The sequence below is a fragment of the Typha angustifolia genome, chromosome 13 (assembly GCF_048772165.1).
Source record: "Typha angustifolia cultivar Huaian chromosome 13, ASM4877216v1, whole genome shotgun sequence".
NCBI classification, from domain to species: Eukaryota; Viridiplantae; Streptophyta; class Magnoliopsida; order Poales; family Typhaceae; genus Typha; species Typha angustifolia.
In genome coordinates, this window is record NC_133251.1 from 8,733,155 (window position 1) to 8,758,348 (window position 25,194).

General features: G+C 39.5%; 1 protein-coding gene across 3 annotated transcripts in view; it reads left to right on the top strand.

The window, feature by feature from the left end:
- The first annotated feature begins 3,203 nt into the window (after window positions 1–3,203).
- Window positions 3,204–25,194, top strand: part of LOC140774230 (uncharacterized) — a 35,745-nt gene continuing 13,754 nt past the window's right edge. The window contains exons 1-8 of one of the 3 annotated variants that reach the window (XM_073117135.1): window positions 3,204–3,350; window positions 3,431–3,506; window positions 3,594–3,894; window positions 6,129–6,318; window positions 6,406–6,455; window positions 14,004–14,096; window positions 14,177–14,265; window positions 14,423–14,501. In XM_073117135.1, the coding sequence (XP_072973236.1) occupies window positions 3,475–3,506; window positions 3,594–3,894; window positions 6,129–6,318; window positions 6,406–6,455; window positions 14,004–14,096; window positions 14,177–14,265; window positions 14,423–14,501 (834 nt within the window). In that variant the 5' untranslated portion in view covers window positions 3,204–3,350; window positions 3,431–3,474. Of the gene's footprint in view, window positions 3,351–3,430; window positions 3,507–3,593; window positions 3,895–6,094; window positions 6,319–6,405; window positions 6,456–14,003; window positions 14,097–14,176; window positions 14,266–14,422; window positions 14,502–25,194 lie in introns of those variants that run through there. The other 2 variants (XM_073117136.1, XM_073117137.1) reach the window with 2 other exon arrangements.

Below are 25,194 nucleotides of genomic sequence, written 5' to 3' on the forward strand. Positions count from 1 at the left end.
GTATTTGTGCGTGACGGGTCTCGCCCGTTTTGTCACATGCGCCGTGCGTGCCGTGTGGGCTTGTGGGCGTGCATGTGCCTTTGCCGGGCGGGGGCGTCTAATAAATATTTTTTGAATATATTTTTTCAAAGCTGAACAAAACTTAATTAAACTCGACTTGGCTAATTAAATAATTCTAGCATACAGGGATTCATCGAGCCAAATATTCCTATTGATATGATCACACCTCACATAGTTCACATCATGTCTTCTAGAAGAACTAGATGTCAAATCATCATCAGATGCATGTTATGTGAATCCATTTGAGATTCTTAATATAGTATGAGATTTATCGATGGAGTGAGTTCAGACGTTGTTCTCAAATTTATGTGTCATGTCTAGAGGCTTTTTGATATTTGAGTATCTCTACTAGTGTTTAGACATAAAGCCAAACTAGATGAAAAGATTGCATCTATTCCGAGTTCATGACCTATAAATATAGATAGAAGGGACTGTCTTTGGGATTGCTTTTTTAGATTGAAAATTTACAAATCAGGACTTTATATCAGAATTCTAGATCAACGCTTTTAGACTAGATCACCCTTGCATTGTTTGGAGATTGACAAAAGAAGAAAGAAGGAGATCGTCCAAGCATAGCTGCATTAACCTTCAAGTCCTTTCGACAAGGTGATCACGTGAAGATTATTTTATGATCATTATGATTGAGGCTTGTAATTTTGTCTCCGTTAGACAATATATTAAATATATTGTTAACCTTGATCAGTAACCAATAGCACTGCCAGTCTTGGTAAAATATCTTATTAACTGTGATCAAACACATTGGTTGTCTTTGGTAACATTTCTTACGTTTATGAGGTAGTGATTTAGTGCCATCGATATAATTTTTGAGATCCAAAGCATTAAATAGTATATTGATAGACTCTTATACCAATTTGATAGGCTCTTATACCAATTTGACAAGTTCTGGAACCAAAAAATCGGCTACGGAATAATTCTTTAAGATCTAAATTTATTATAGGAAGCAGTCCGCGCAACTATAGGAAAATATTCATTAGAATATCTATGGTAGTCAGAAAATTATAAAACCAAATGAGTTGGATCCGTAACTTTCTAATCTACAACTTTTGTATTTATGCTCTTCATAGATTTGAACTGTAACAAGGATGAAAATATGAAATAACATGGATAATGGTAGTGGTGACGGGTGGAGTGAATGTTAGGGTTATAGATGGGGTATGGAGATGAGGGTAGATTGTGGAAGTGATTAAGGGAAGTAGATGAAGGGAATGAAGTGGTCGAGATCCCAAAAAAGATGAGTAACTCTACAGACAAAGGAGATTGAAAGCAAGGAGAAACCTTGCCAACGATAGAGGTGAAAGGATGGTGAAGAGGAAGGAGAAAAAAGTCTAGAGAGAAGATAAGAGGCAAGAAATCAAGAATCCAATAGCATAATAAAGTTGATTGCCATCCACATATTTATAGAGGCTAGCCAACAAGTCCTAAAATATTATGAAATCCTAATTCTAGAGGATTTTCGTCGATCGCGTTCGAACGTGCTCGATTACGTTCGAATGCACTCAAAAAGCCCTTTTTTTGAATTTGCAAACACGACACAGGCGTTCGAACGCGGACGTTCACAAGGCATTCACAAACACGGGCGTTAACAAAGCGTTTACAAGGCATTCACAAGGGCGTTCGAACGCGACTCCACCTACGTTCAAACGCAACCTACATGAATTTTATTTTAATGAAAATAAATACCTAATGCAATAAGAAAAGATCATAACTAAGTGTATCATATATGTAGAGGGACTATTTGTAGTGGTTGGATCTAACAAATTTAATCTCAAGGTTAACTAGCCTAGAACTTATCATCGCCACCATTAAGCCACAAGGTGCATGGTGGCAATCGGCAAGTCTTACTACTGAGGGCATGCAGAAGAGTTTTTATAGGAATTTCAATAAGTTCAGAAGAGTTTTTATAGGAATTGAAAGTGCAGCTAAAGGATTATAAAGATATTTTTCTTAAGATCGGTTAATTTATCATGTTTGGATAGTTTAGGAAATTTTGGAGGAAAACAAATATATTCTAATTAGATATAATCTATGATGTAGTAGACTTTAATCTATTGCAATATTGCAAGAAGTCCAAATGTGTGCACAAGAGTCCATTGTACAATGGATGTGATTCGACAATGTTGGGGTACTATACTATTCAAACAAATATATTTTATAAGAATTCATTACATAAAGTCAAAATCTGCAATACATATTTTAGGGAAAAGTCCAAATTTATTACATAAAGAAAACACATCCGCAAATTAACCATTTTCTAATCAAAAGTAAGAACATAAAGCGAATGTGAACCTGATTTTTTTTTTCTTTTGGGAGTCGAATGAGGCTAATATCGAGATTAACAATACCTTACCAAGCCCTAATCTAAACAATATGAGAAATCGTGAGAGGATGATGAAGATGGAGTAAAGAGAAAAGAACAAAAAAATAACAAAAAAATTTCATCCAATTTCTTTGGATTAGAAGCACCGAAAACTTAGACCGTGAGAGAATGATAATGGCAATAAAAGAGGGGAAAAAAAATAAAAGAAGGAAAACTTTTCTTTACCCGTGACTTAAAATATAGGGGTATTTTTGATCATTTTAACTTTTTGTTAATATCGGAGTAATGATTGTAATTTGGTCATCACTTTATAGCGGTTTAGTTCTTAAATTGAAAAAAATGAGAATGTATTTTAAAATTGGATTAAACTTTGAGTAAATACTTATTATTATTTTAATGTCAGTTATAAATATATTTGTATCATTTTATTACGTAACATGAGAAATCACCTAATGTTATTCATATTTCAATGTTCTCCGGTAGTTATTTTAGAGGACAAGTATCTTAAATAATTTGGCCTTCACAGATTTTAGACAACACAAGATTTTATCCTTATTTTACTTATGACTCATTTTTGTTAAATACTTAGATTTCAATATAAGTTGAAATTCTAGACGGATCTAAGCAATTTTTAGAGTTTGGGGTCAGTATATTTTTAGAGGAGGATGTTTGCCGAATTTCACTTCAAAAACTTGTCTGTGTGAATGCCCCGGACGTGGATGAGCGTAGTGCAAACATAAGAATTGAGATTTGAGAGTGTGCGCGCGCCCATCCATGCCTGATTTGGGAAAAGGCCAAATCTGAATTATACCCGGATCGACTTCACAACTTCCAATCTCAACCCCAACCTCACGTGTAAAGCCGTTACGCCGTCTTTCCCTACCGCTCCCACCCCTTCGTTCGTGGTTCCCTCCCCTTTTCCAATAATCCCCCTCTTTATTCCGCCCTTATTGTAATTATTATTCCTAATTCCTATTCTTCGTATTATTTTTATCTAATTTCCTGTCTTAATTTTTTTCAAATCGATCACAGGACCAAATCCCCCGCTAAACCCCTTCTTTCCCCCTCCAGATCCGATGGCCTTTCACGTCGCTTGCCCCATCACTTGGTCTCTGCCTCTCTCTCTCTCTCTCTCTTCATCTCTCTCTAGAGTTTGTATGCTTATATGTCTCTAATCTCTCCTTTTGGTTGGTAGTCGGCGCGTATGCTACTGCGAGCTAGGGTTTCCCTCGGGTTTGCGAAACGGGAAGGCGAGGAAGGAGTTCTGGGAGGAGATCGAGGCGCTCGAGGAGTTCTTGAGCGATCCGTGGATTTTGAGGGATGGAGGCGCCGCCGTTGCCACTGTGCAGGTGGAGGTTCCGCGGGTGGCGCCACCACAGGCACCGCTGTTGACGGCGCCAGCGGACGATGGGGAGGAGGCTAGGCGTGCGGCGATGCAGCGGCAGGCCATGGCCGCCGAGGACTATGCCCGGAGGATGGAGACGGGGGCCTCTGCGGTAATTGCTCTGTTTCTCGCATTACTTGCCTTGATTTTTGATGGTTTGTGCTAGATGATTGTGGAAAAGAATTCTTTCATTCATGGATCGGTTTTCTTCTTTTTGATTTGGGTGATATATGGCGTTGATGTAATCGTTTTAGTGCAGAATTATTTTCTTGTCGTAGGACTCGTTCAATGAGATCTTTTGATCCTTTTAGGATGCTAATATTACTTGATACGTTAGATGACTGCTTACGTGAGTGAAGGACTCCTCTTGTTTATAAGGGCTTATATTTATTCAAGTAGGAGGTTTGTTGGACTAACAACTGCGAACTTGGGGTACTTTCTCATCCTTATCAGATTGATCATAATATGTCCCCTAAGTACCATCTAGTTGGATGCTAATTTTCTGGGATTATACATTAGGTAGGATTCATAAAAAGAACGTTAAAGTTGGTTCTTACCGGGTCTTTTGGATCAGTTATTTCTGGATTATTCATCACTATAACACATCTGAAGGACTGTTGATAAAGATGGTGCATGTTGGGCTGTTTGGATAGCTCATAAAAACTTGCATCTGTCTCAACAAAGCTGATATCCATGTTTTATAATATCTGGTTTTCTTGTCAATTGGATATGTCTGCTTGATGATTCTACGTAAAAGTATTTGCTGGTTGTCTATGATTTCTTTTAATGTTTCTATCTGAAAAAAATATATCAAGAGATACGCTATGTGCTTGCATGAGTATTTCAAATGTATATAGTTAACAGAGAAGTATGGTGTGCCGTGTTGTATGAAGTCACGACAAGAGAATCTTATCTAAACATCCATTTATGCAGTAAGAGGTAGCTTTGAGAATAAAAGACAGCATGATAAAGAATCTACACTCAATGACACTCTAAGCCTGTACATGAATACATATATATAGATATGTAATTGTTTATATGACAATATGTATATAATAGTGTAGATATAGACGTATCCTTACTTTTCCTAATCTCATTAGTCCCAATTTCAGTTAGCTTCCTGAGTTTTGGTTAGAACACATTAATTTCAACTAGATGCCATGATATAGCTTAGAAGATTTTAGTAAGCCATGTTTCTCTGTTGGTTGAAAATATGGTTTTTGCCATTATATTGATTAAACTTAAACAGATCTCATGTATGCGTTTGTGCTGAGGTTGTATGTTTGTAAAATCAGATGAACCCAATTTGTATTGGCCAATATGGATTGGTTTTGGCCAACCCCGATCCAAAAACAGGTGGAAACCAAAAAGAATAATATTGGAATGCTATAATTGGTTTCAACCGAAACCAACTCTTTTAGGATGTGTGCGTGTGTGTGTGTGTGTGTGTGTGTGTGTGTGTGTGTGTGTTGTGTGCACACGTGTGGCGCATGTGTGTGTGATTAGGACTGGCTGCCAGCGTCTCTAATTTTGCTTGTTGTTGGTGTTGGGATCAAAGCTTTGTTTGATAGTGGATCTTGTAGATGAAGAGATAAGAGGAGAAAGATCATTTGAATGTCTCTCTCCTCACTTCTTTTTTCTTCTCTAATGTGGGACATAAACAATAGCCTTTTATATTTGGTTTCCTTGTTTTCTTTTCTTCTCTTTTTCTTCATTATGGAGCTGTTTGATTGGATTGAATGACTGTGATCGGAGGCATATATGATAATGAGAATGAGGGGGGCGGCTAACTGGCTACTACATCTGGGATTTGTGTGCATTAAAGAATAATAAATATAGTTCCTTATCATTGTTCATCTTTCTAATTTTTGTGCCTGATCTGACATCCACTATTCTGATGAAAATCTAGGCTCTCCATGGAATACGTCCCTCAATGTTGGTAAAGCTCCACAATTTCTAGATCAGACTTTCATGGAAAATATTCTACCTATCATCAGATCAGTTGGAGTTGGACTAATTTAATATTTATGCAGTTTGAATGCCTGGAAATCAGTATAGTTATTTATCTACCCGAGAGATGCCATAAGAGCATTTAACTACAAAACTTCATGGACTGTGCTGGTTTGAAAAGAACTAGACACATGTTTAGATGTGACAGGAGAAATATTCAATTTCCTGACAGTTTGACTTCATGATTCAATTTGACCAAAATAGTTGAGGACATATTATAATTTGCATGTACTTACAGTTTGCGAGGGTTTTTTGGATGCTCTTATTATTATATTTATTTGATCAATTATTCAATGGTGTAGAACAGAAGTCAACAAAGATGCTTGCTTTTGCCAGGAGGTAATAAGAGAGGCAGCTGGCTGTCATGCTGGAGAAGATCAAGGATTTTCCGCTGTCAAGGTTATCTGCCGTATATGTTTTTCCGGAGAAGATGAAGGCAGTAGCAAAGCTATTAAAATGCTTTCATGCAAGACATGCAGCAAGAAGTACCATAAGAGCTGCTTGAAAAGTTGGGCTGAATATAGAGGTTTAAATATCTGTAAATTTTGCAATTCTTTTCTACTTTTCTTTTGTTTTTTCGCACATTTTTTTGCTGATGTTTCTTTCTTTGTAGATCTTTTTCATTGGAATTTATGGTCTTGTCCATCTTGCCGCATATGTGAGGTTAGTTCTCTTTACGCTCTATTCTCCATCATACAAATTTGTCCTGTTCTGAGGAAGAAGAAATATGGAAGATGCATATAAAATAAAATATATGAAATCCTCTTTTAGTGGGATAAACAACTTAGGATGAATCTCAAACTATTTGGTTGGAATATTGGTTCTCTTTAAAGTCTAAATACTTTAATGAAGTTGCTATTTCTTTTCTGAGGGCATGCCCTACTACTGATATGTAATACTATCAATAACTTATTCCTTTCCATATGTACATCGGTCATGAGTAGTATCTTCTGGGTTCCATGAGGGGGAAGATATCTGAGACATGTTGACAGTGGATATTGATAGATAAGTATTTGATACAGGATATTCAGAAGAAAATCATCTTAAATTTCAAATTACTAGTTCTAGGATCAATGAGTTTAGTTTGGAAGTAAATATCCAGAGATTGAAGGCCTATTTCCTCTGTCACTTAATGACCGACATGCTTGTGGAGCAGCGACTCTGAATATATGCCTCAAATTTTGGATTTAGTTGCCTTTATTTAGACTTAGATCATCTTTCTTTTCTCTTTTACTCTTTTTTTGCCATAGAAGGAAAAAGAACTCCTTACACTATTAAATATAAACATTTGCTCAATTTTCATTCTTGTTGCATGAGCTTAACCAACCAATGATAAGGTGGGCGTTCTTTTAGTCAATTGGCATTATATAAGTTTCTTGGAAAGCAATAGGAAAATTTATATTCTCTAGGAAGTTGGAAGGAAGAACTTATGAAATTTGGTGTTAGAGTGGTATTTAGTCATAGAAGGTTGCCAGTTCTTTGATGGTAGAGTGGTAGTGATGCAAAACGTAGTGGAGAAAAAATGGAGTAGGGAAATAAGAAGGAAAGGAATGGGGTTTCACACCTCCACCCTAAGAAAAGGTTTCACACCAAAATTCTCTAGAGAACAAATCACACAAACTTTTATTAAGTTCCAAAGGAAATACAACGGGTCTATATATAGACCTACAATGGAATTAAGCAAAAAACACCCTACATAGGAAATAAACAAAAGACACCCTAAATAAATAAAAATCAGAACCAGATCCCTATAGGAGGGATCATCAACTGTCGGCGCCTCCTGCGCTGGTACACACGCCATCGCGTCCTATCAGTGATGTCCGCATCATTCTCCCCGGGTGGGAGAGAAGTCGACTCCGTCGAGTGTGCTGCTCTGCTGCTCTCATACTGCTCTAAGGTATCAGGGTGATGTACCTCCAAATCGTGACGATCAAGCCACGTGTCATCAGATGTAGGTCGTCCTTTCCAACGTACTAGATACCGTTGGGATCCACCTTCTCTAGTTGAAATAATTTCATCATCTAAAATTTTATCAATTTCGTCTGCTGTGTTAGGTGGAATATTGGGAAGTGGAGGTAAAGAGGGTCTCTCATAAACAGGCTCATAGGTAGGCTCAGTATCTAGTGGGTTATCTGGAGTAAAATCTGGACCTTTATAAGCTACTAGATCCTCAATATTAAAAGTAGAACTGATGCCAAAATCACTAGGGAGATCTAGAACATAAGCATTATCATTAATTTTATTGAGAATTTTAAAAGGTCCGGCACTTCGTGCATGCAACTTTTTGACAGTTCCAGGTGGAAACCGTTCCGGACGTATCCGGACCATCACAAAGTCTCCAACATTAAATTCTTTGAATCTCCTTCTTAGATCAGCTCGCATTTTATAATTAGTATTATTTTGAGCAATTCTGTTACTGATTTCTTTATGCAAGTCATGAATATGTGATGCAAATGCAGATGCAGACTCAGACAACCTATGATAATGGGACATAGGAATGAGATCTATAGGTTGTCTAGGTTTATAACCATATACTACCTCAGTTGGACTCAGACCTATGGATCTATTAACAGAATTATTGTATGCAAATTCAGCAGTTGGCAGTTTTTGATCCCAGTCTCTTAGATTCTCGCCGACAAGAGTTCTCAGTAGGTTACCTAAGCTCCTATTGACTACTTCAGTTTGCCCGTCAGTTTGTGGGTGGAAAGCAGTTGAATACTGAAGCTTAGTTTCCATCTTATGCCATAGGGTTTTCCAAAAATAACTAGTGAATTTTACATCCCTGTTTGATACAATAGTTTTTGGTAGCCCGTGCAACTTAACGATTTCGTCAAAATAGATTTTAGCAACTCGAGAGGCGTCAAAAGTTCGGGAACAGGGTATAAAGTGGGCCATCTTAGAAAATCGATCCACCACCACAAGAACGGAATCATGCTTTCGGGTAGTCTTTGGAAGTCCAAGCACGAAGTCCATACTAACATCTTGCCAAGGGCAATTAGGAACCGGTAAAGGCGTGTACAATCCTGTATTTTGCTTTCGCTGCTTAGCAAGTTGACATGTATGACATCGACTAACAAGTCTCATAACATCTCTCTTTAAGCTTGGCCAGAAAAATCGATGTTCCGTAGCTTCGATAGTTTTTGCATGCCCAAAATGTCCTGCTAAACCCCCAGCATGCAATTCCCAAATTAAAAATTCCCTTAACGAGGTGCTAGGAATGCATAACCTTCGGGTCTTAAATAGATAGCCATCCTGCAAGATGAAACCATCTATTTCTCGAGTCTCTCTATTGTTTAATAAATTGTAAACTTCATGAAAATCCGGACATGATTCATATTCAGTTTTGATTTTATCAAATCCTATTACTTCTGCGTTCATCTTTGAAAGAAGAATCGTGCGACGACTCAGTGCATCGGCCGCTTTGTTGTCGGCTTCGGACTTGTGTCATAATTTCTTGGGATGTGGTTAGGTTTAGACTCCTCTAAGTCTTGAACTAAGCTGTAAGCCTTTTCCAAAGTATCAACATTACGAGCAAAAAGTTCACTTCTCAATTCTTCACGTAGGCCAGCCCTAAATCTGGACAAAATTTGCATAGGGGTTTCTGATTCGATCACGCTACACCGAACAAGCAATTCATCAAAGGCCGCAACGTAATCCTTAGCGGACTTACTCCCTTGGGTAAGTCGGTTCCATCTATCTAGAAGCTTAGGGTAATAGGAAGGCGGGAGGTATTTACGTTTTAGTTCATTTTTCATGTCAACCCAAATTTCAATTGGAAGCTCACCCCTAATCTCACGAAGAGTCTCAACGTTGGTCCAGTATTGATTTGCTTTCCCAGTCAATTTCATGGTAGCAAACCTGACTTTACGGATTTCCGACATATCATACCATTTAAAGTAACGGTCCATGTCTTTGATCCAGTCCAAGAAGTGTTGCGGATCTAGACGACCATCAAACATCGGAGCATCAATTTTAATGCTTCGAAGGTACCGTTCATCAGGATCTCGCTCATTCCCTTGAAAATGTTGACGAGGTAAAGGAGTGGGAGATTCACCACGTTCAAGGTCAGGGCGGTGATTATTTTGAGGAGCGGTTTGCTCACGGGGTCTTTCTACCCTATATAGTCGTTAATCGGTCACCCGTTGATACCCAAGCAAAGTATCTTGAGTATCCCTGACTTGTTGAGCTAAGGTACCTAGTTGTCCCATAATGTCGTCGAGCTTCTTACTAAGTTCGGGATCCATACTGCTACTACTGGACTCACTAGAATCACTAAGAAGGTAAGCCTTACCTCTACGAGTTGGCATACACTAATATGCAATGAATGAGTTATGTATTGCTTTATATATTTTATTTATATATATATATCCCCTTTTTTTTATTTTAATCTTTTTAAATTTATGCTTGCTAATTTAAATAATGTTCTAACCTAATGGAATGCAGACGTCTCCTATATTTAATCCAAATACAAATGTCTTAATCTAAATGATATGAGATGATATGCTATGCAATCAGGAAAATTTTAAAATGAATACTTAATTGAATTTAGATTTTCTGTTCAGGAGGTTCAAAGACTAATGTCAAGACTAAATGGTTTTTTAAACAAAAGTCACATTAATAAATGCCAAACCCTTTAAATTTCTTTCCAAAAATTTAAGATAATGCTAATATTCTATTTGGCACTGTTCATCTCTTAATATCAGGACTAAAGCAGATAAGGTTTCTATGTAGTCTCTCCCTCACTATATGTGGACAACAGGAATTGATAACAGTTTAGAGATGATACTAAAAAAGAATGACCCAAAAATATTTAATACATTGAAAAGATCACGTACCTGACCATCTGAAAACAAAAAGAATTGAAATTAACTAATTTGTCTTCACCCTTTTTTTTTTTTTCCTCTCACAACGTGTCCCTGTTCATGTCCGGGAGGGAGTGGTCAGCAACAGTATCGGCGACGTCGACGGCAAAGTCCGAGATAGTGGTGGTCGCCGTTGACTACGGCAGGGAACGAGGCACGGGAGATCACGGCGCGGGCGTCGGCGTCGTCAGTGATGGCTGCAGACGTCAAAGGAATGGCGTCGTCAGGTGGAGTGACGGCGTCAGGTGGCGTCGTCGGGGCGGGGCAGAGCCGGGGCGGCGTCGTCGGGTGGAGTGACGGCGTCGTCGGGGCGAGGCAGAGTCAGGGCAGCGTCGTCGGGTGGAGCGACGGCGTCGGGTGGCGTCGTCGGAGCTGCGCTAAATCAGGGTGGCGTTGGGGCAGCGCCGGGGCGGCGTCGTCGGATGGAGCGACGGCGTCGGGTGGCTTCGTCGGGGCGGGGCAGAACCGGGGCGGCGTCGTCGGGGCGAGGCAGAGCTGGGGCGGCGTCGTCAGGGCGAGGCAGAGCCGGGGGCGGCGTTGGGGCAGCAGCGACGGCGTCGGGTTAGGATTTTGGTGTGAGGTGAGGGGAAGGTTAGGGATGAAGTTGGGTAACGGGTTGGGAGGAAATGATTAAGGGGTTGTGGGTTTAGTCTAATAAAGTTTGGGTTTTGGGCTAATGGGTTTTGGGTTTGGGTTTGATGGGTTTAATGGGGTTGGGTTGGTTTTAAGTTAGGGAGGGAATTTGAAAATTGGAAATATTGGAGGGATGAAAATTAGGATAGATAGGATTTGTTGGGATGTTAGAGAAGAAATAGGAAATTTGGTAGGAGGTTTAGGGGAAGAAGGAATTTATTGGGATTTAATAAAATTAAAAGCAAAAATAAAATTTTTGAAAATTTGAAACACTGATTTTTTTTTTTTTCTAAAAACAAATAAAAATAACGATGGAAACTAGATAATGCAACAACAATCAAATTTTTTAAGGATTTGGAATCTTACACGGTAGCGATTCCTCTATGACAACAGATTTTTGTTGTTCCTCGTCGATGGTAATTTCTTTGCTCGTTGTACGCCGGATTTCTTGACGTTTCGGTGTTCGTGGAGCGATTGGTCGTGCGAAGAACAAATGTGGAGCGGCGTAGAACCTGGGAGGAGGGGCGTCCATAAACTAGGATCCTTCGCTCTGATACCAAAATGATGCAAAACGTAGTGGAGAAAAAATGAAGTAGGGAAATAAGAAGGAAAGGAATGGGGTTTCACACCTCCATCCTAAGAAAAGGTTTCACACCAAAATTCTCTAGAGAACAAATCACACAAACTTTTATTAAGTTCCAAAGGAAATACAACGGGTCTATATATAGACCTACAATGGAATTAAGCAAAAAACACCCTACATAGGAAATAAACAAAAGACACCCTAAATAAATAAAAATCAGAACCAGATCCCTATAGGAGGGATCATCAACTGTCGGCGCCTCCTGCGCTGGTACACACACCATCGCGTCCTATCAGTGATGTCCGCATCAGGTAGTCATAAAAGTTTGCCTGTTCTTTGATGGTAGAGTGGTAATTAGTCAAGACTTGTTTATTCTAATGATGTAATTAGGACTAGCACTAGGTCTGTTGGTGGTCATTTGGTACTTGTGTAACACAACCGGCAAAACATGACACAATGTTGTGCAAATGACTAGGAAGCGAGTCGTTCAAAAGGAGACAAAGGTACGGATGACTAAGGAGAGAGAGAGAGAGATGCGTAACCGTTGGTTTTGAATTAGATTTGAGTCTTACCTAACCCAACTTGGCACAACTAGGAGACCTACCTTATTTAAAATAATAGAATTGGCTCAGGCAAGAACTCTGATCTAGTTTGATTCCCCTAATCCTATTGGATTATGTTATGCAGCTTTCAATCTAAGATAGCTCATATTCATGTCGCTCCTCTCTCTCTCTCTCTCTCTCTCTCTCCTCTCTCCTCTCTCTCTCTCCCCCCTTTGTATCCTAATTTCCAACGGTGCTTTAGTTCTCTTTCTAACGAGTTGGCAGCTCACACATGCTGTCAGGCAACATATAAATCCTCAGAATCTAATTTCTGACAGGAGTCTCTATTAAAGGAGATTATGGTTATATTTTCTGTTTTAGGCTTGACTAAGGTGCTATGCAAGACATTTTATGCACTATATAAGGATGAAAAGAAATTTGTTGTCCTTCTTCCTCTTTTTTAGTTAATCTCACCATTTGCATGTGGTCCTTCAAAAGGAATTTACTGGTTGCTTCTTACTATTCCTTGATATGTACCTTACTATTCATGTGAATAGCATAGTGAATACTAGAACCTATCTCTGCTTTTTCTTCCTTGTGCACTATCCCCTTTCACTCTTCTACAGCAGTTCTTCATTATTACCCAATAGTTTGACTCTGTTCTTGAAAGTGATAAAGAATATATAAAAGGAGCTGGCCTGATATGACTGGTTTGAGAGCCTAGTACTGAAGTACAGGGCTCCTCTGTTCGTTTCCCTTCCTCATTGAAGTTTGGTTTCTTTTTTTTATGCGTGCTTTTATGTATGCGCCATTCATAGTCTTTATAATTTACCCTTCACTGACTCTTTATTGCTATGCAATTTACCTGTTCTTTTGTCCATTACTTTCTTGTTTCTTGCTGTTTCTTTGTTGAATCTATCTAACCAGCCCTGAATTTGCCTATAAACAATATTCCTGAATCTTAATTGCCATCCTTTTGTGCCTATTGTGCCTATGTGAGATCCTTTATTGTGGTGCCATTTAGTGCTAATTGTGGTTACATGGTACGGGGACTAAATTTTGCTGGAACATTGTCATTTACACTATCTTGTTTTTTATGCTATCTGGCATTGATATATGATGTGAAACTATAATTGATTCTTCTGATAATTATACGTTCAGATTTGATATATCTGATTATATTCTCAAATATAGTACAAAAATTGATTGTGGTTATCCCTAACAGGGATTGGCATATTGATTGCAACAGGATTGGATTACCATAAATGAAGTTATGAATCAATCTCATAATAGTTGAATTTTAACTTTGCTAATATTCTAAGATTCTCTGCTGACTTCCATAAGCATAGCAAAAATCACTCATGTTGGACTTTATAAGAAAGATAGTTCTGCTGTTATTGGTAGTATGCCAATCTTATTATTGATTTGGTTACTGTATTGCTCTATCTTGCTACTTGTAAGTTGTAACAATTAGTGTAAAACAAATGAGCACAAATTGCCAGAAGCTCTTCAATGTGCCTGTTTGCTGTATAACCATTGTCTTGTATTAGTTTGGTGGTTTCAAATTGTTTAGCTGCTTTCAATCATTTAGGTTTGCCGAAGAACTGGTGATCCCAATAAGTTAATGTTTTGCAAAAGGTGTGATGGCGCTTATCATTGTTATTGTCAACAGCCTCCTCACAAGGTATATTTCAATATGGTTTCTGTCAATGGGGTTTTCTACAAGTAACTTGTCAACTTTACTTTACCTTAATTACCTTGCAGAATGTTAGTCATGGGCCATACTTGTGTCCAAAACATACTAGATGCCACAGCTGTGGATCCAGTGTTCCTGGGAGTGGACTTAGCACAAGGTGCTACTTTTGGCCCTCAAGCGTATCTCTCTAATCAAGAATAATTGTAGGCAGAATTCCAAAGCTTTGGAGTTCGTGAGATGTTAACTTCATCTTGTTGAATCACGTAAATATGAGGCCAGTGCCATGAATATTGCTGACAAAACATGGTTTACAGGTGGTTTTTAGGATATACCTGTTGTGATGCTTGTGGAAGGCTGTTTGTCAAAGGAAATTATTGCCCAGTTTGTTTGAAGGTATATTCTTTTTCTTTAAGCCTTTTGTGATTTGTTGTGGATTAGTTGCTACTTTGTGGTGCCATAATGATGAGAATGATAGCTCATACAATTTCAGCCTAAAATGTACTTTGTTGCTCTTTCAGCTTATTATGTTTTGATATGCTTTTTGATCGACTTTTATGAATTTGGTTGAAATAATGTTGTGACGCCCTTGTCCGACATGGGCACGTGCACGCCCACGCACCCACATGGCATGCACGAAGCATGTGACAGGTTTGGTCGAGTGGGGCCTGTCACGTACAGATATACTCCTGTGCTCATATAATCATGACATCATCAAATAAAATCTGCTAACTACTATGCTCACATAATCCATTACCAAATACTCATAATTCATTACCAAATAAATTATACTATTAACTAAATAAACCTGTTAACATATGAATATTCAAGTACACAATAATATACATTAGACTACTATATGATCTGGCAGGGCCCATATAGGTCACGACAAACCATCAAGATACAACTAAAACTACTGACACACGAGTACAATATAATTTGATCTGTATTATACAAATTATTGTCTAATACAAAAGAGTACAAATATCAAATAATAGTATAACTTAATTTCTAGATAAACTATCTTGTATATCATCTCACGTTTATAACTCATCTTATCTTTGTTCTAAAATATTTTCTCAAGATATCTCAAGTCGTTATCATATACCATAATATCTGAGGGGGGGGGGGAGGGTTAGAAAAGAAATAAAGAGAGTAGTGAGCAAAAAGCTCAATGAATAGACCTTACCTCGAATCAGTGATGCCAAACAGAGAGTAAATCATGTATTGGATAATAAGAATTACATAAAAACATCATGCCATAAATGAGTAAATGAATGTATTCTTAATACTATATAAATGAAATGTAGATATCATATCATAACTGATCAAAGTATATAATTCTCGATAATATATAATAAATCTCCATATCATACCATTATCATAACTCTCTCTCAAATATGACACATATGATGCATGCCAACTATGATCATGCTATGATATCAAATGCAATCACATATGATGTATATTGACCACTCGATAATCAGGTACATCAGATGATAATAAAATTATATTTGTTTTTCAACATCTCAGTCATTAATGTCATATCTGAATATTATCATACTAGACCACTGTGTATAGTTAACATCCGGTACCCGATCTTATAATTCAGCTCGAAGGCTCAGAGTATACCTTGCCAACCGTTAAGGGTATCATCATCATCCAAACCCGGGTACCCAACTAACTGATAAAAGCCATATGAGGATAATTCGCTATATATGTCTAGGCAAACGGTATGTGTCCGAATGTCTGCTGCGCACGCAGACTATTGACCTCGGACGTAAAGCCACAGGATTGTAACTATGTCGAGCGATTAATAATCTCCACGCACGCCCTAACCCTCGCGCCCGCTCGGGTATCCTCATGCTTTCTACTAACTATTTTATCTATGAGATTTTATGCTTTCCTTTTAAATCTATATGTATTTTATCCAGTACTATAATAAGTCGTGCATATAAGGAATTTAGGTGGAAGAAGAGTCAAAAGAAATATATGATTCGATAAAATCTCCAATCATATATTTAATACATGCATACCCCTGCTAGTCTATTACATGCATACTCATGTTACAGATCATCTCGACATAAAGTCATAACAGTATAGCCATCTCTATTCATTTCTATATATTATCAACATACTCATATCTAAGATCAATTTACTCACATGAATGATAAAATATGCTCGACTAAAATTATCTTTAAATAAGATCATATAATCATGCTGGAGACTAAAACATACATATATATAATTGTATAATATATCATAATTTGAGAAAGTCGTCTAAAGAGTAAAACTACTCACTTTAGATCAGAAGACACGAATCACATATCTTTCACATCCGCCAACTAGGAGTCAATTCATTGCTAGCAAGGTCCATGGGGTCTCAAATAAGTGGTTCGGGGTCTGAAAATATTTAAGTAGCATGAAGTTAGTTGTTTATCCAATTAGAATCTGTTCGCGTAAAATATGATGGTTTATTAGACTTTATTAATTATGGGTTTATATTATAAATATATAGTTATGATAACCTTAACATGCTAACACTATAATTTATATGCATTTACTTGAGACTCTACTTTCTAATTATCTATTAGGCATACATTAATTATTCTCTTTTGATATAAAACATAAAAGGATCAAATATACAATAATATAATTAAAAATAAAATTATATATACTATATTTAATTACAATTCAATTAGTTTACAACTACTACTTTTATTTAACTAATTACTAATTATATATATAATAATCATTACCTATTAATATAAAAATAATTATTAGAGGTTAGCATTTTATTTTATAGAAAATAATATATATAATAATAAGGTGCTAGAAATGCATTATATATATATATGCATACATGAACATTAATGAAACTTATATAATTTGATTATTTTTAATAAAACTAAATATATTAATCTAATAATGATAATTAAGCTATAAACATCAAAATACTTATAATTACAATTAATTATATTTGTTCTACTTTTGCTTTATATTACTGAGTATATATATACACATCCTTAAACTAATTAATTGATCATTTAAATTTAATGTAAATGAAATAAATAATTTGAAAGAAAGAAAAAGAGAAGAGAGTCTCTCTCTATTACAATGCTGAGCCGAGCCCAGCACTGTCATTGCTACAGTGCTGGGCTCGCTAGTAGGAAAGAGAGAGAGAGGAGAACGAAGAGAGAAGGGAGGAAAGAAGAAGAAGAAAGAAGAAGAAGAAAGAAAGAAAGGAGAAGAAAATAAGAAGGGAGGTGAGTGCGAACCCAGGTTGGCGGGGAGGGTACTGGACGCTGTTGGCTGGCCTCTCGCCGGCAGCTCGGCTCCGGTGAGCCCGAGCCCAAGAGCGAGAGAGAGAGAGAGAGAGAGGGAGATGAGCTCATGGCGTTTAGTGGAGGTGGTGACGATGGGTTCGGGCAGCGACACATCTATGAGAGAGAGAGAGAAAGAAGAGTGAGAGAGAGACCGAAAGAGAGAGAGGGGAGAGAAGAAAGAGAGAGAGAGAGAGGCGGTGGGGGTGTTGGCGGCAGCTGCGGGGCTCGTCGCGCTAGCTGGCCCCGCTAGGTTGGTTGGGCCGGCGGCTAGCGGCGCGTGGCGCCCTCAGTGCACGCCAGCCCCTCCCAAGCTTAGCACGAGGTTGGCCACAGTGTGGCCGGCCACGTCATGCCAAGACTATTGACTTTTGTTTTTTTTTCTTTTTTTGGATAGGTTGTTACAAATGTGGCCCAAGTACTACACCTCTATGTGACCAAACAAACATTTCTTTTGGTTTACAAACAATGCATGCTCCAGCATAGTAGCAAAAATGAACCACAAATGCTTAAGATGCTCGCCCGAGGTCCTGTTATATATTAAAATGTCACAAAAAAAATACAACAACAAATTTATAGATGACTGACCTGAATATATGATTCAGTAAGGCCTGAAAAAGTTGCTGCACATTTGTTAGGCCAAACAACGTCGCCAAAAACTCATAATGGCCCTCGTAGTTCACCCAACAACTATATATCCTCTGAGTATGCTCCTCGGCATCCAAACTGACATTAGAATCACCCGGGCTGGATCTCGTGGGTTTGTGCATGGTTATTGGTAGCTCAATCTAAGGCGTCCCTATCATCATCATTAGAGATGCCCTGCATTGTGATTTATCGACTGTTGCATCAAGTCCACACTCTTCATTCGAAGGCCCGTTCCCACATCTATTTGCAACCGGTATTCTTCATCGCTGTCTCAAATTGCATCATCGAACTTTTGTAATAAAATATTTTTGGTTTGAAATTTAGCAGCTATTGCACTCTCTAGATGATATCGGAGCCTTGTAAACCTAAGAGATACATATCAATGAGGAAGCGTTAGCCTTGCAAGTGGATCTCCGCATTATGACATATTTTTATTCACTCCAACCAATTTCTACTAGCCACCAATGCAAGAAATGAGGCAGCATCCTCTACCTTATACTAAAGCTTTCGGATGATTGAATTGCTCACAAAGTTGTGAGTGCTTCTACAGTCAATCAGCATCGACACCGACCATTTTTTCATAGAATTTGCAATCCATAGAGTTTGTGGTGTCACACACCTAGATAATGCATGCAAGATAATCTCCAGTAGTTCTGCCATGCCTTCTAGAGATTCTTCGCCTTGCTTCTCATCTACCATGTCATTGAACTTCGATTTAGCTATGAGAACAAATTGTTGTTTCAATGTGCATTGGTGTCCGTGGATGATCTTCTTGTCACAGTTAAAAACTAGTCCTTTTCTCGTTGCTCCTACATTTTCTCATATGTCAAATGCCGAAAAACATTATTCAGTAGAACGACGTGCTTGTTCTCCCAATAATTAGACCCTTATTTGTTCCCTGGGTTTCTACTGATGGTGGCAAATGCCAAGTTCACCCTTGTTGTTGGTGTGGGTAGAAGCCTCGGCTGCCCTTGTGTCCGCCTTACTTTTGTTTGCCGATTATCGTGCATATATGCCAAATTCATAGCATACTATAGTCCGAGGCTTGAAAGGTTTCATTTCCGGTTGTATTTCTTTATGGAACCTTTCGGTGAAGCATCCCAACAATATTGATTCCAACCATCTGAGGACTTGTGAGATGATTTTCTTGAAGTCATTTTGATATTCATTGACTATTCCTATCTGTTGCAGTTTCTTCAAGGCTTTATGAAAATTATCATACTAGGACGACATGAACCTCGACATTAATTCTAGAGCGAACTCTTGCTAGTCTGCTAATGGGTTCGTTTATTTAAACCATCAAAACAATTGCAGGGCCTCTCTGCAGGTGGAATGTGGTAAGTTTCATATGTTTCTCTGGTTGGATCCCTTGATCATGAAAACCCTAAATTTCTATGGTAATGCAGAAGTATTTTGACCATTGGAGGTAAAGTGACATAGAAATACTAAAGGACATCCAATTCATAATCTTGAGGGTTGGCTACAACAGCACTTGATCTAATAGCAAATTCATTGACTTTGGAGCTTAAGAAACACTTGAGAAGGACATGCGATAAAGATAGACTCCATTCTTATGCTATAGGAAGGCCTTAGGGTATAAGCCGTGGCTGGTTATAGGTTCTCAAAAGGTTGATATAGCCAATTAGTACTTGAGTAAGATCCTAGGCATGATACTGTCATAATGAGATCAGATAGTTACCAATAGCAGATAAATAGTCAGCATACCTAAAAATCAGATATCTTCCTACATGAGGTTCCTACTAATGCAAGGGCTGACAAAGGTAAACATAACCTAACCCCCAATAGTAGAGAGGTTGTTTTGATAACAATGTTTTATAAACCAGTGCTGCTGGAAAGGCTCTGTATTCTTGTGATTGCAGATTGCTGCATAGTAATCGAGTAGATTGATGGGGAACTATCACTAACTATAGAGACCGATAGATTTGGAACCCTTATCAATATCAATGCAGAATCAATGGGCTGTCCATGTAATATGGTGGTCGATGATATATATAGATTGGTTTGAGCAGCTGCAAAGATTTCAAATGAATCTGCAGGATACTCTTATTATCAAGGAAAGCTCTACATATGTTGAAGGGAGCCTGATTTCAGCTTTCTGTGAAAGTTGGAACTTGTAGAGTAAATGTTGATTTCTGTGGGATGGAATTGATGCTGCAGGATTCTAAAGAATTGGGTCTACATGAGAAGATCTCAACTCTGGGCCCTAGAGAGAGGGTTCTAGAGTAGCTAAGGGCACATAGGCGGTAAATTGGGTTTTCAATGAGATTTGCCAAAAAGTGGCAGAATGCTCTCAAAACCGTTCCTTTTGTTGGTCTTGGTGCCTTCACCCTTGGAGCCATCTCCCATCTTCTCCACATGTTACGGATCAACTTGGGGTACTTGAGCTCTGATACCAAATTGTTGCGAATCGGCTTAGAGCTACTTGAACTCTGATATTAAATTGATATGACGGACTAAGAATTACGATTAAATCAGTCCGAGATAGCAAATAGAGCTATTATTGTATGATTGAAAGTGGTGCACATTGAATCTAGAATTTATATCTAGTAGATAGTAAATAAATTAGGGCTAAGGGTTAGTGTAGATGATGACGGAGCGTAGGTAATGACTTTGCTAGGATTGCGCATGGTGAGAAAGAGTACTGTCACAGTGATGTTGATACGATTTGGACTTCATCGATTTCGTTTTGAGTATGAATACACTTTAGGAGTGTCTTTTATTCTTGTTTTAGTGTTTTATTTTAGAGAAAAATAAGTTTTCTGTAGGTCGTGTTCGAACGCGGGTGAGTGCGTTTGAACGCGCTTGCGAACGTCTACATCAGGTTCACAAAACCAGAAAACGCAAAATGTGCGTTCGAATGCGACCAGACGCGTTCGAACGCTTGTATCAGATTTGCATCGATAGAGAACGCTTTTAGTACGTTCAAATGCGGTCGGCGAAAATCCACTGTTTCTAGGGTTAATAATTGCTATTTTTGAATTGTTTGGTTAGTCTCTAAAGGTGTGGATGGCAACCAAGGAGTCATTATTGAATGAATTGAGTTTTTCCCTAATCTTCTTCTCTCTCGTTCCCTTATTTCTCGGCTCTGCCGCTTCTAGCCTCCCTCGACCGGCCTCTCACTCTAGTCTCTTAGGGGTGGCCCATTCCTCCCGTTTATTCAAATCTATTTACCCTTGTCTTAACCTTTCCATCATCCATAGTCCCACCATCACCACTTACTCACCAGTGCCATCCCATTACCACCGGCCTATCATCACCATAACCCACTTAGGATCTCGTGCCTTCATTCATGGATCCATAAACAGACTCTTTGACATTCGTCTATTTATCTGACAATATCTCTAGATCCCACCGTCCGATTTCCTTGAAATTAGATCCGTTGGAAAGTTCTTTTCCAAGGCTACAACATATCAAAATTTCACATTGATCTGACAGCTACAACTTCCAGAATCCTTTTTCAAAGTTCCGTGCCCGATCCTGTCCAGATCTGAAAACGGGATAAATTAAACCTTGGCCTAATGGGAGATTGTATCAAGAGTGATATCAGAGCTACTATTTCTCGGACACGCGCTTCCGATGACGACAACCAAAGCCATGGCTGCACGGCGAAGCGAGGACGATATTTCTCCAATAGAGGAGGGGGAAAGGGCTGCGGGAATTTCCACCACGAAACCGCTTGACCGAACCTGAATACGAAAGAGCGTAGCGTTTAAGCCATGATTGAGTCTCTTTCCAAACATATGGCCATCAATAATCAAATGAAGATGGAAATGATGCGGGAAATACGGGTGACAAGAGAAGCTATGGCGATCGGAAATGCACCAACGACCCCCCAATGCGAGTCTACCACTATGAACCCGCCGCCACCGGTTTAGAATCTGCACCAGCAAGAACCTTTGCTGCCACAACCCTATGGGTAGAGACAAGCAAGGATGGTTCCACCAGGCCAAGTTACGGGTGAGCCCGTTCAACGAGTAAACCTAAATGGAGATCATCTTGGAGATCTAGACCCTTGGGCGGGCTAATACGAACTGGAACTACGTCGAGATAACAGAAACTGAAGGAGGGATCATCAATCATTCATAGTGCATCCTCAGGTTAGACAAGGGCTTGGATATGATCCAGACCGAGACAACGGTATCCGTGGGCAAACTGTGCGTCTTGAATTTCCTAAGTTCAAAAGTGATGATTCGATCGATTGGTTGTATAGGGCAGAATAATTCTTCGCGTACCAAGGTATAATAGAAGAATATAAGGTGACGCTTACGAGCTTCTATCTTAAAGATGCAGCATTTTATTAGTTTTGGGCAGCCAATGCCCATGATATGATTGAAAGTTGGGCCGATTTTTGCACCGATATTATGGTAATTTGGAGCATCGGGGTATGAAGACTTCGATGCTCTCTTCTCAAAGACTGTGCAAAGGACTACGGTTGGAGCATACTAAGAATAATTTGAGAGGATAAGTAGCCGTTGCCAACCTTCATGGACTGATCAATAACTTTGTAGTACCTTCATCTCTGAGCTACGAGGAGACATATAAGCTGATGTGAGGGCTTTAAGGCCTAAAACCTTAAAGGAGGCCTTCGTGGATGCAGTACTAATGGAAGACAAGCATTGAGCGATGAAGATACACCTCAAACAGAACTGGACGAGCCAAGATAGTCGCAATCCGGTTCGGTCTACCATCGCGGCACGAAATGCGGCTGGCATACCAAGGGCTGCAGCTGCAACAGTGCCTCCTCGAGCACCCCTGAGGCCCTCCCAAGATGTGAAGTACGCACCTAGAAGTTCGGGTCGAGCACTCACACCTGCTTAAGTGGAGGAGTGAAAAGCCAAATGCCTATGCTTTCGCTGTGATGAGAAGTTTGTGCTTGGACATCGTTGCGCTAAACTGATGGGGTTGGTGATATTAATAGATGGATTGGAGGAAGCTAAGGATGAAGTTGCAGCTGAAGATGAAGGTGTGGCTGAACAACAAGGAGTAGCGGAGGAGCAGCCCGTGGAGGACATTATGGCCGAAATCTTCTTCCACGTCTATTTCGGAACAACCGCACCGAAGACTTTGTGAGTGAATGGTGTAGTCAAGAAAACCATAGTGAGAATCTTGATCGACACTAGGTCTACTCACAATTTCATTAACAAAAGACTTTTTAGGAAGATTGGCTCGAGTCGGAACTCACGGACGGGTTTGATGTGACGATTGGAGATGGCACCATATTGCGGGCTGATTTTATTTGCGGAGGTGTGGAGTTGAAGGTGCAAGGCCAAACTTTCATATTGGATCTTTATTCGTTGGCCTTACGGGGTGCCGACATCATTTTGAGACTCTAGCTTCGAAGCTTGGGGCTCGTGACATTTGACTTCACAAACCTCATACTCATATTTTGGAGGAATGATAGGAGAGTGCTGCTAGATGGAAATCATCCGTGACAAGAACCAGTGTTGCAACCGCTGTCTGAACTCTTATGTGTAGGGGATGCAAGTGAGCTCGCTTCTTTCTCAGCACCCACTTTTCCCTTCTTCTTAGATTTGCGGAGAGCTATCGCGGAGGATAGTGATCTGGTCTGACTCATGGAGGAGCTAAGAGAGAACCCCTCAAGCCACCCTGAGCACGAGGAGCGCGACGGGTTGGTACTCGAGCGCGGACGGATCAAGGTACCTGCAGAGAGGGGCTACAAAGACAATTGATGGTACACTTCCATGGTACTCTCCTATAGCAGGCCATGAAGGGATCTTACACACCTACAAGTGGCTGGCCTAAAGCTGTACATGGTCAGCGATGAAGTTGGACATGAAAAATTATGTGCGTGAATGCTAAATCTGCCAACGAGTCAAATTGGAAACGCTCAAACCAAGCGGGCTGCTGCAATCACTACTTATACCGGTGTATATTTGGGAGGACATCTCTATGGACTTCATTGAGGGGCTATCGGAGGTTCGAGGCCAATCGGTGGTGTATGTTGTGGTAGATAGATTGAGCAAATACGCTCACTTCATAGCTTTGATGCACCTATTTTCAGCGAAAAAGGTTGCTGAAATTTTTGTTCGGGAAGTGGCGCGCTTGCATGGGATGCCTAGGACAATCGTGTCAGATCGGGATCGCAACTTCATCAGCGAGTTTTGGTCCGAGCTTTTTAGATTATAAGGAACTTGAGTCAACCTTAGTTTAACTTATCACCTCGAGACGAATGGCTAAATCAGCCCAAAACCCCATGAAGCAGACTCATGACAAGGGGCAGCGTGAGTGAGAGTTTGAGATGGATCAATTGGTGTTTGTTCGAGCTCAACCATGTCGGCAATCCACATTGAGGCTGATTTTGAACCAAAAATTGGGTCACAAGTATTACGGATCTTATCTAGTGCTACAACGAATCGGACCAGTAGCTTACCGGTTGGACCTACCTGAAGGAACCCGGATCCATTCGATTTTCCATGTGTCGGCATTGAAGGTCCAGATCGGGCCTAATCATGTGGTGGGATCGGCCTTACTCGAACAAATGGAGGAGGATAGCCCAGCTGAACCAGTCCGAGTTTTAGACCGTAGAAGAAGACGCCATGAATTCAGATTGAAGACAAAAGTGTTGATCGAGTGGCTAGGCAAGCCCACCGACGAGTCTACCTAGGAGCTCGAGTTGGATACCATAGATCGCTTTTCCAATTTCACACCTTGAGGACAAGATTGCAGAAGCGTGATGGATTGATACGATTCGGACTTCACTGATTTCGTCTCGAGCATGAATACATTTTGGGGGTGTTTTTTTATTCTTGTTTTAGTGTTTTATTTCAGAGAAAAATAAGTTTTCTATAGGTTGCGTTCGAACGTGGGTGGGTGCGTTTGAACGCGGGTGCGAACGCCTGTATCAGGTTCAGAAAAACAGAGAACGCAAAATGTGTGTTCGAACGTGATCGGACGCGTTCGAACGCTGCGTTTGAACGCCTGCATCAGGTTCGCATCGACAGAAAACGCTTTTAGTCTGTTCAAACGCGATCGACCTCGTTCAAACGCTTTAGCGAAAATCCACTGTTTCTAGGGTTAATAATTGCCATTTTTGAATTGTTTGGTTAGCCTCTAAAAGTGTGGATGGCAACTAAGGA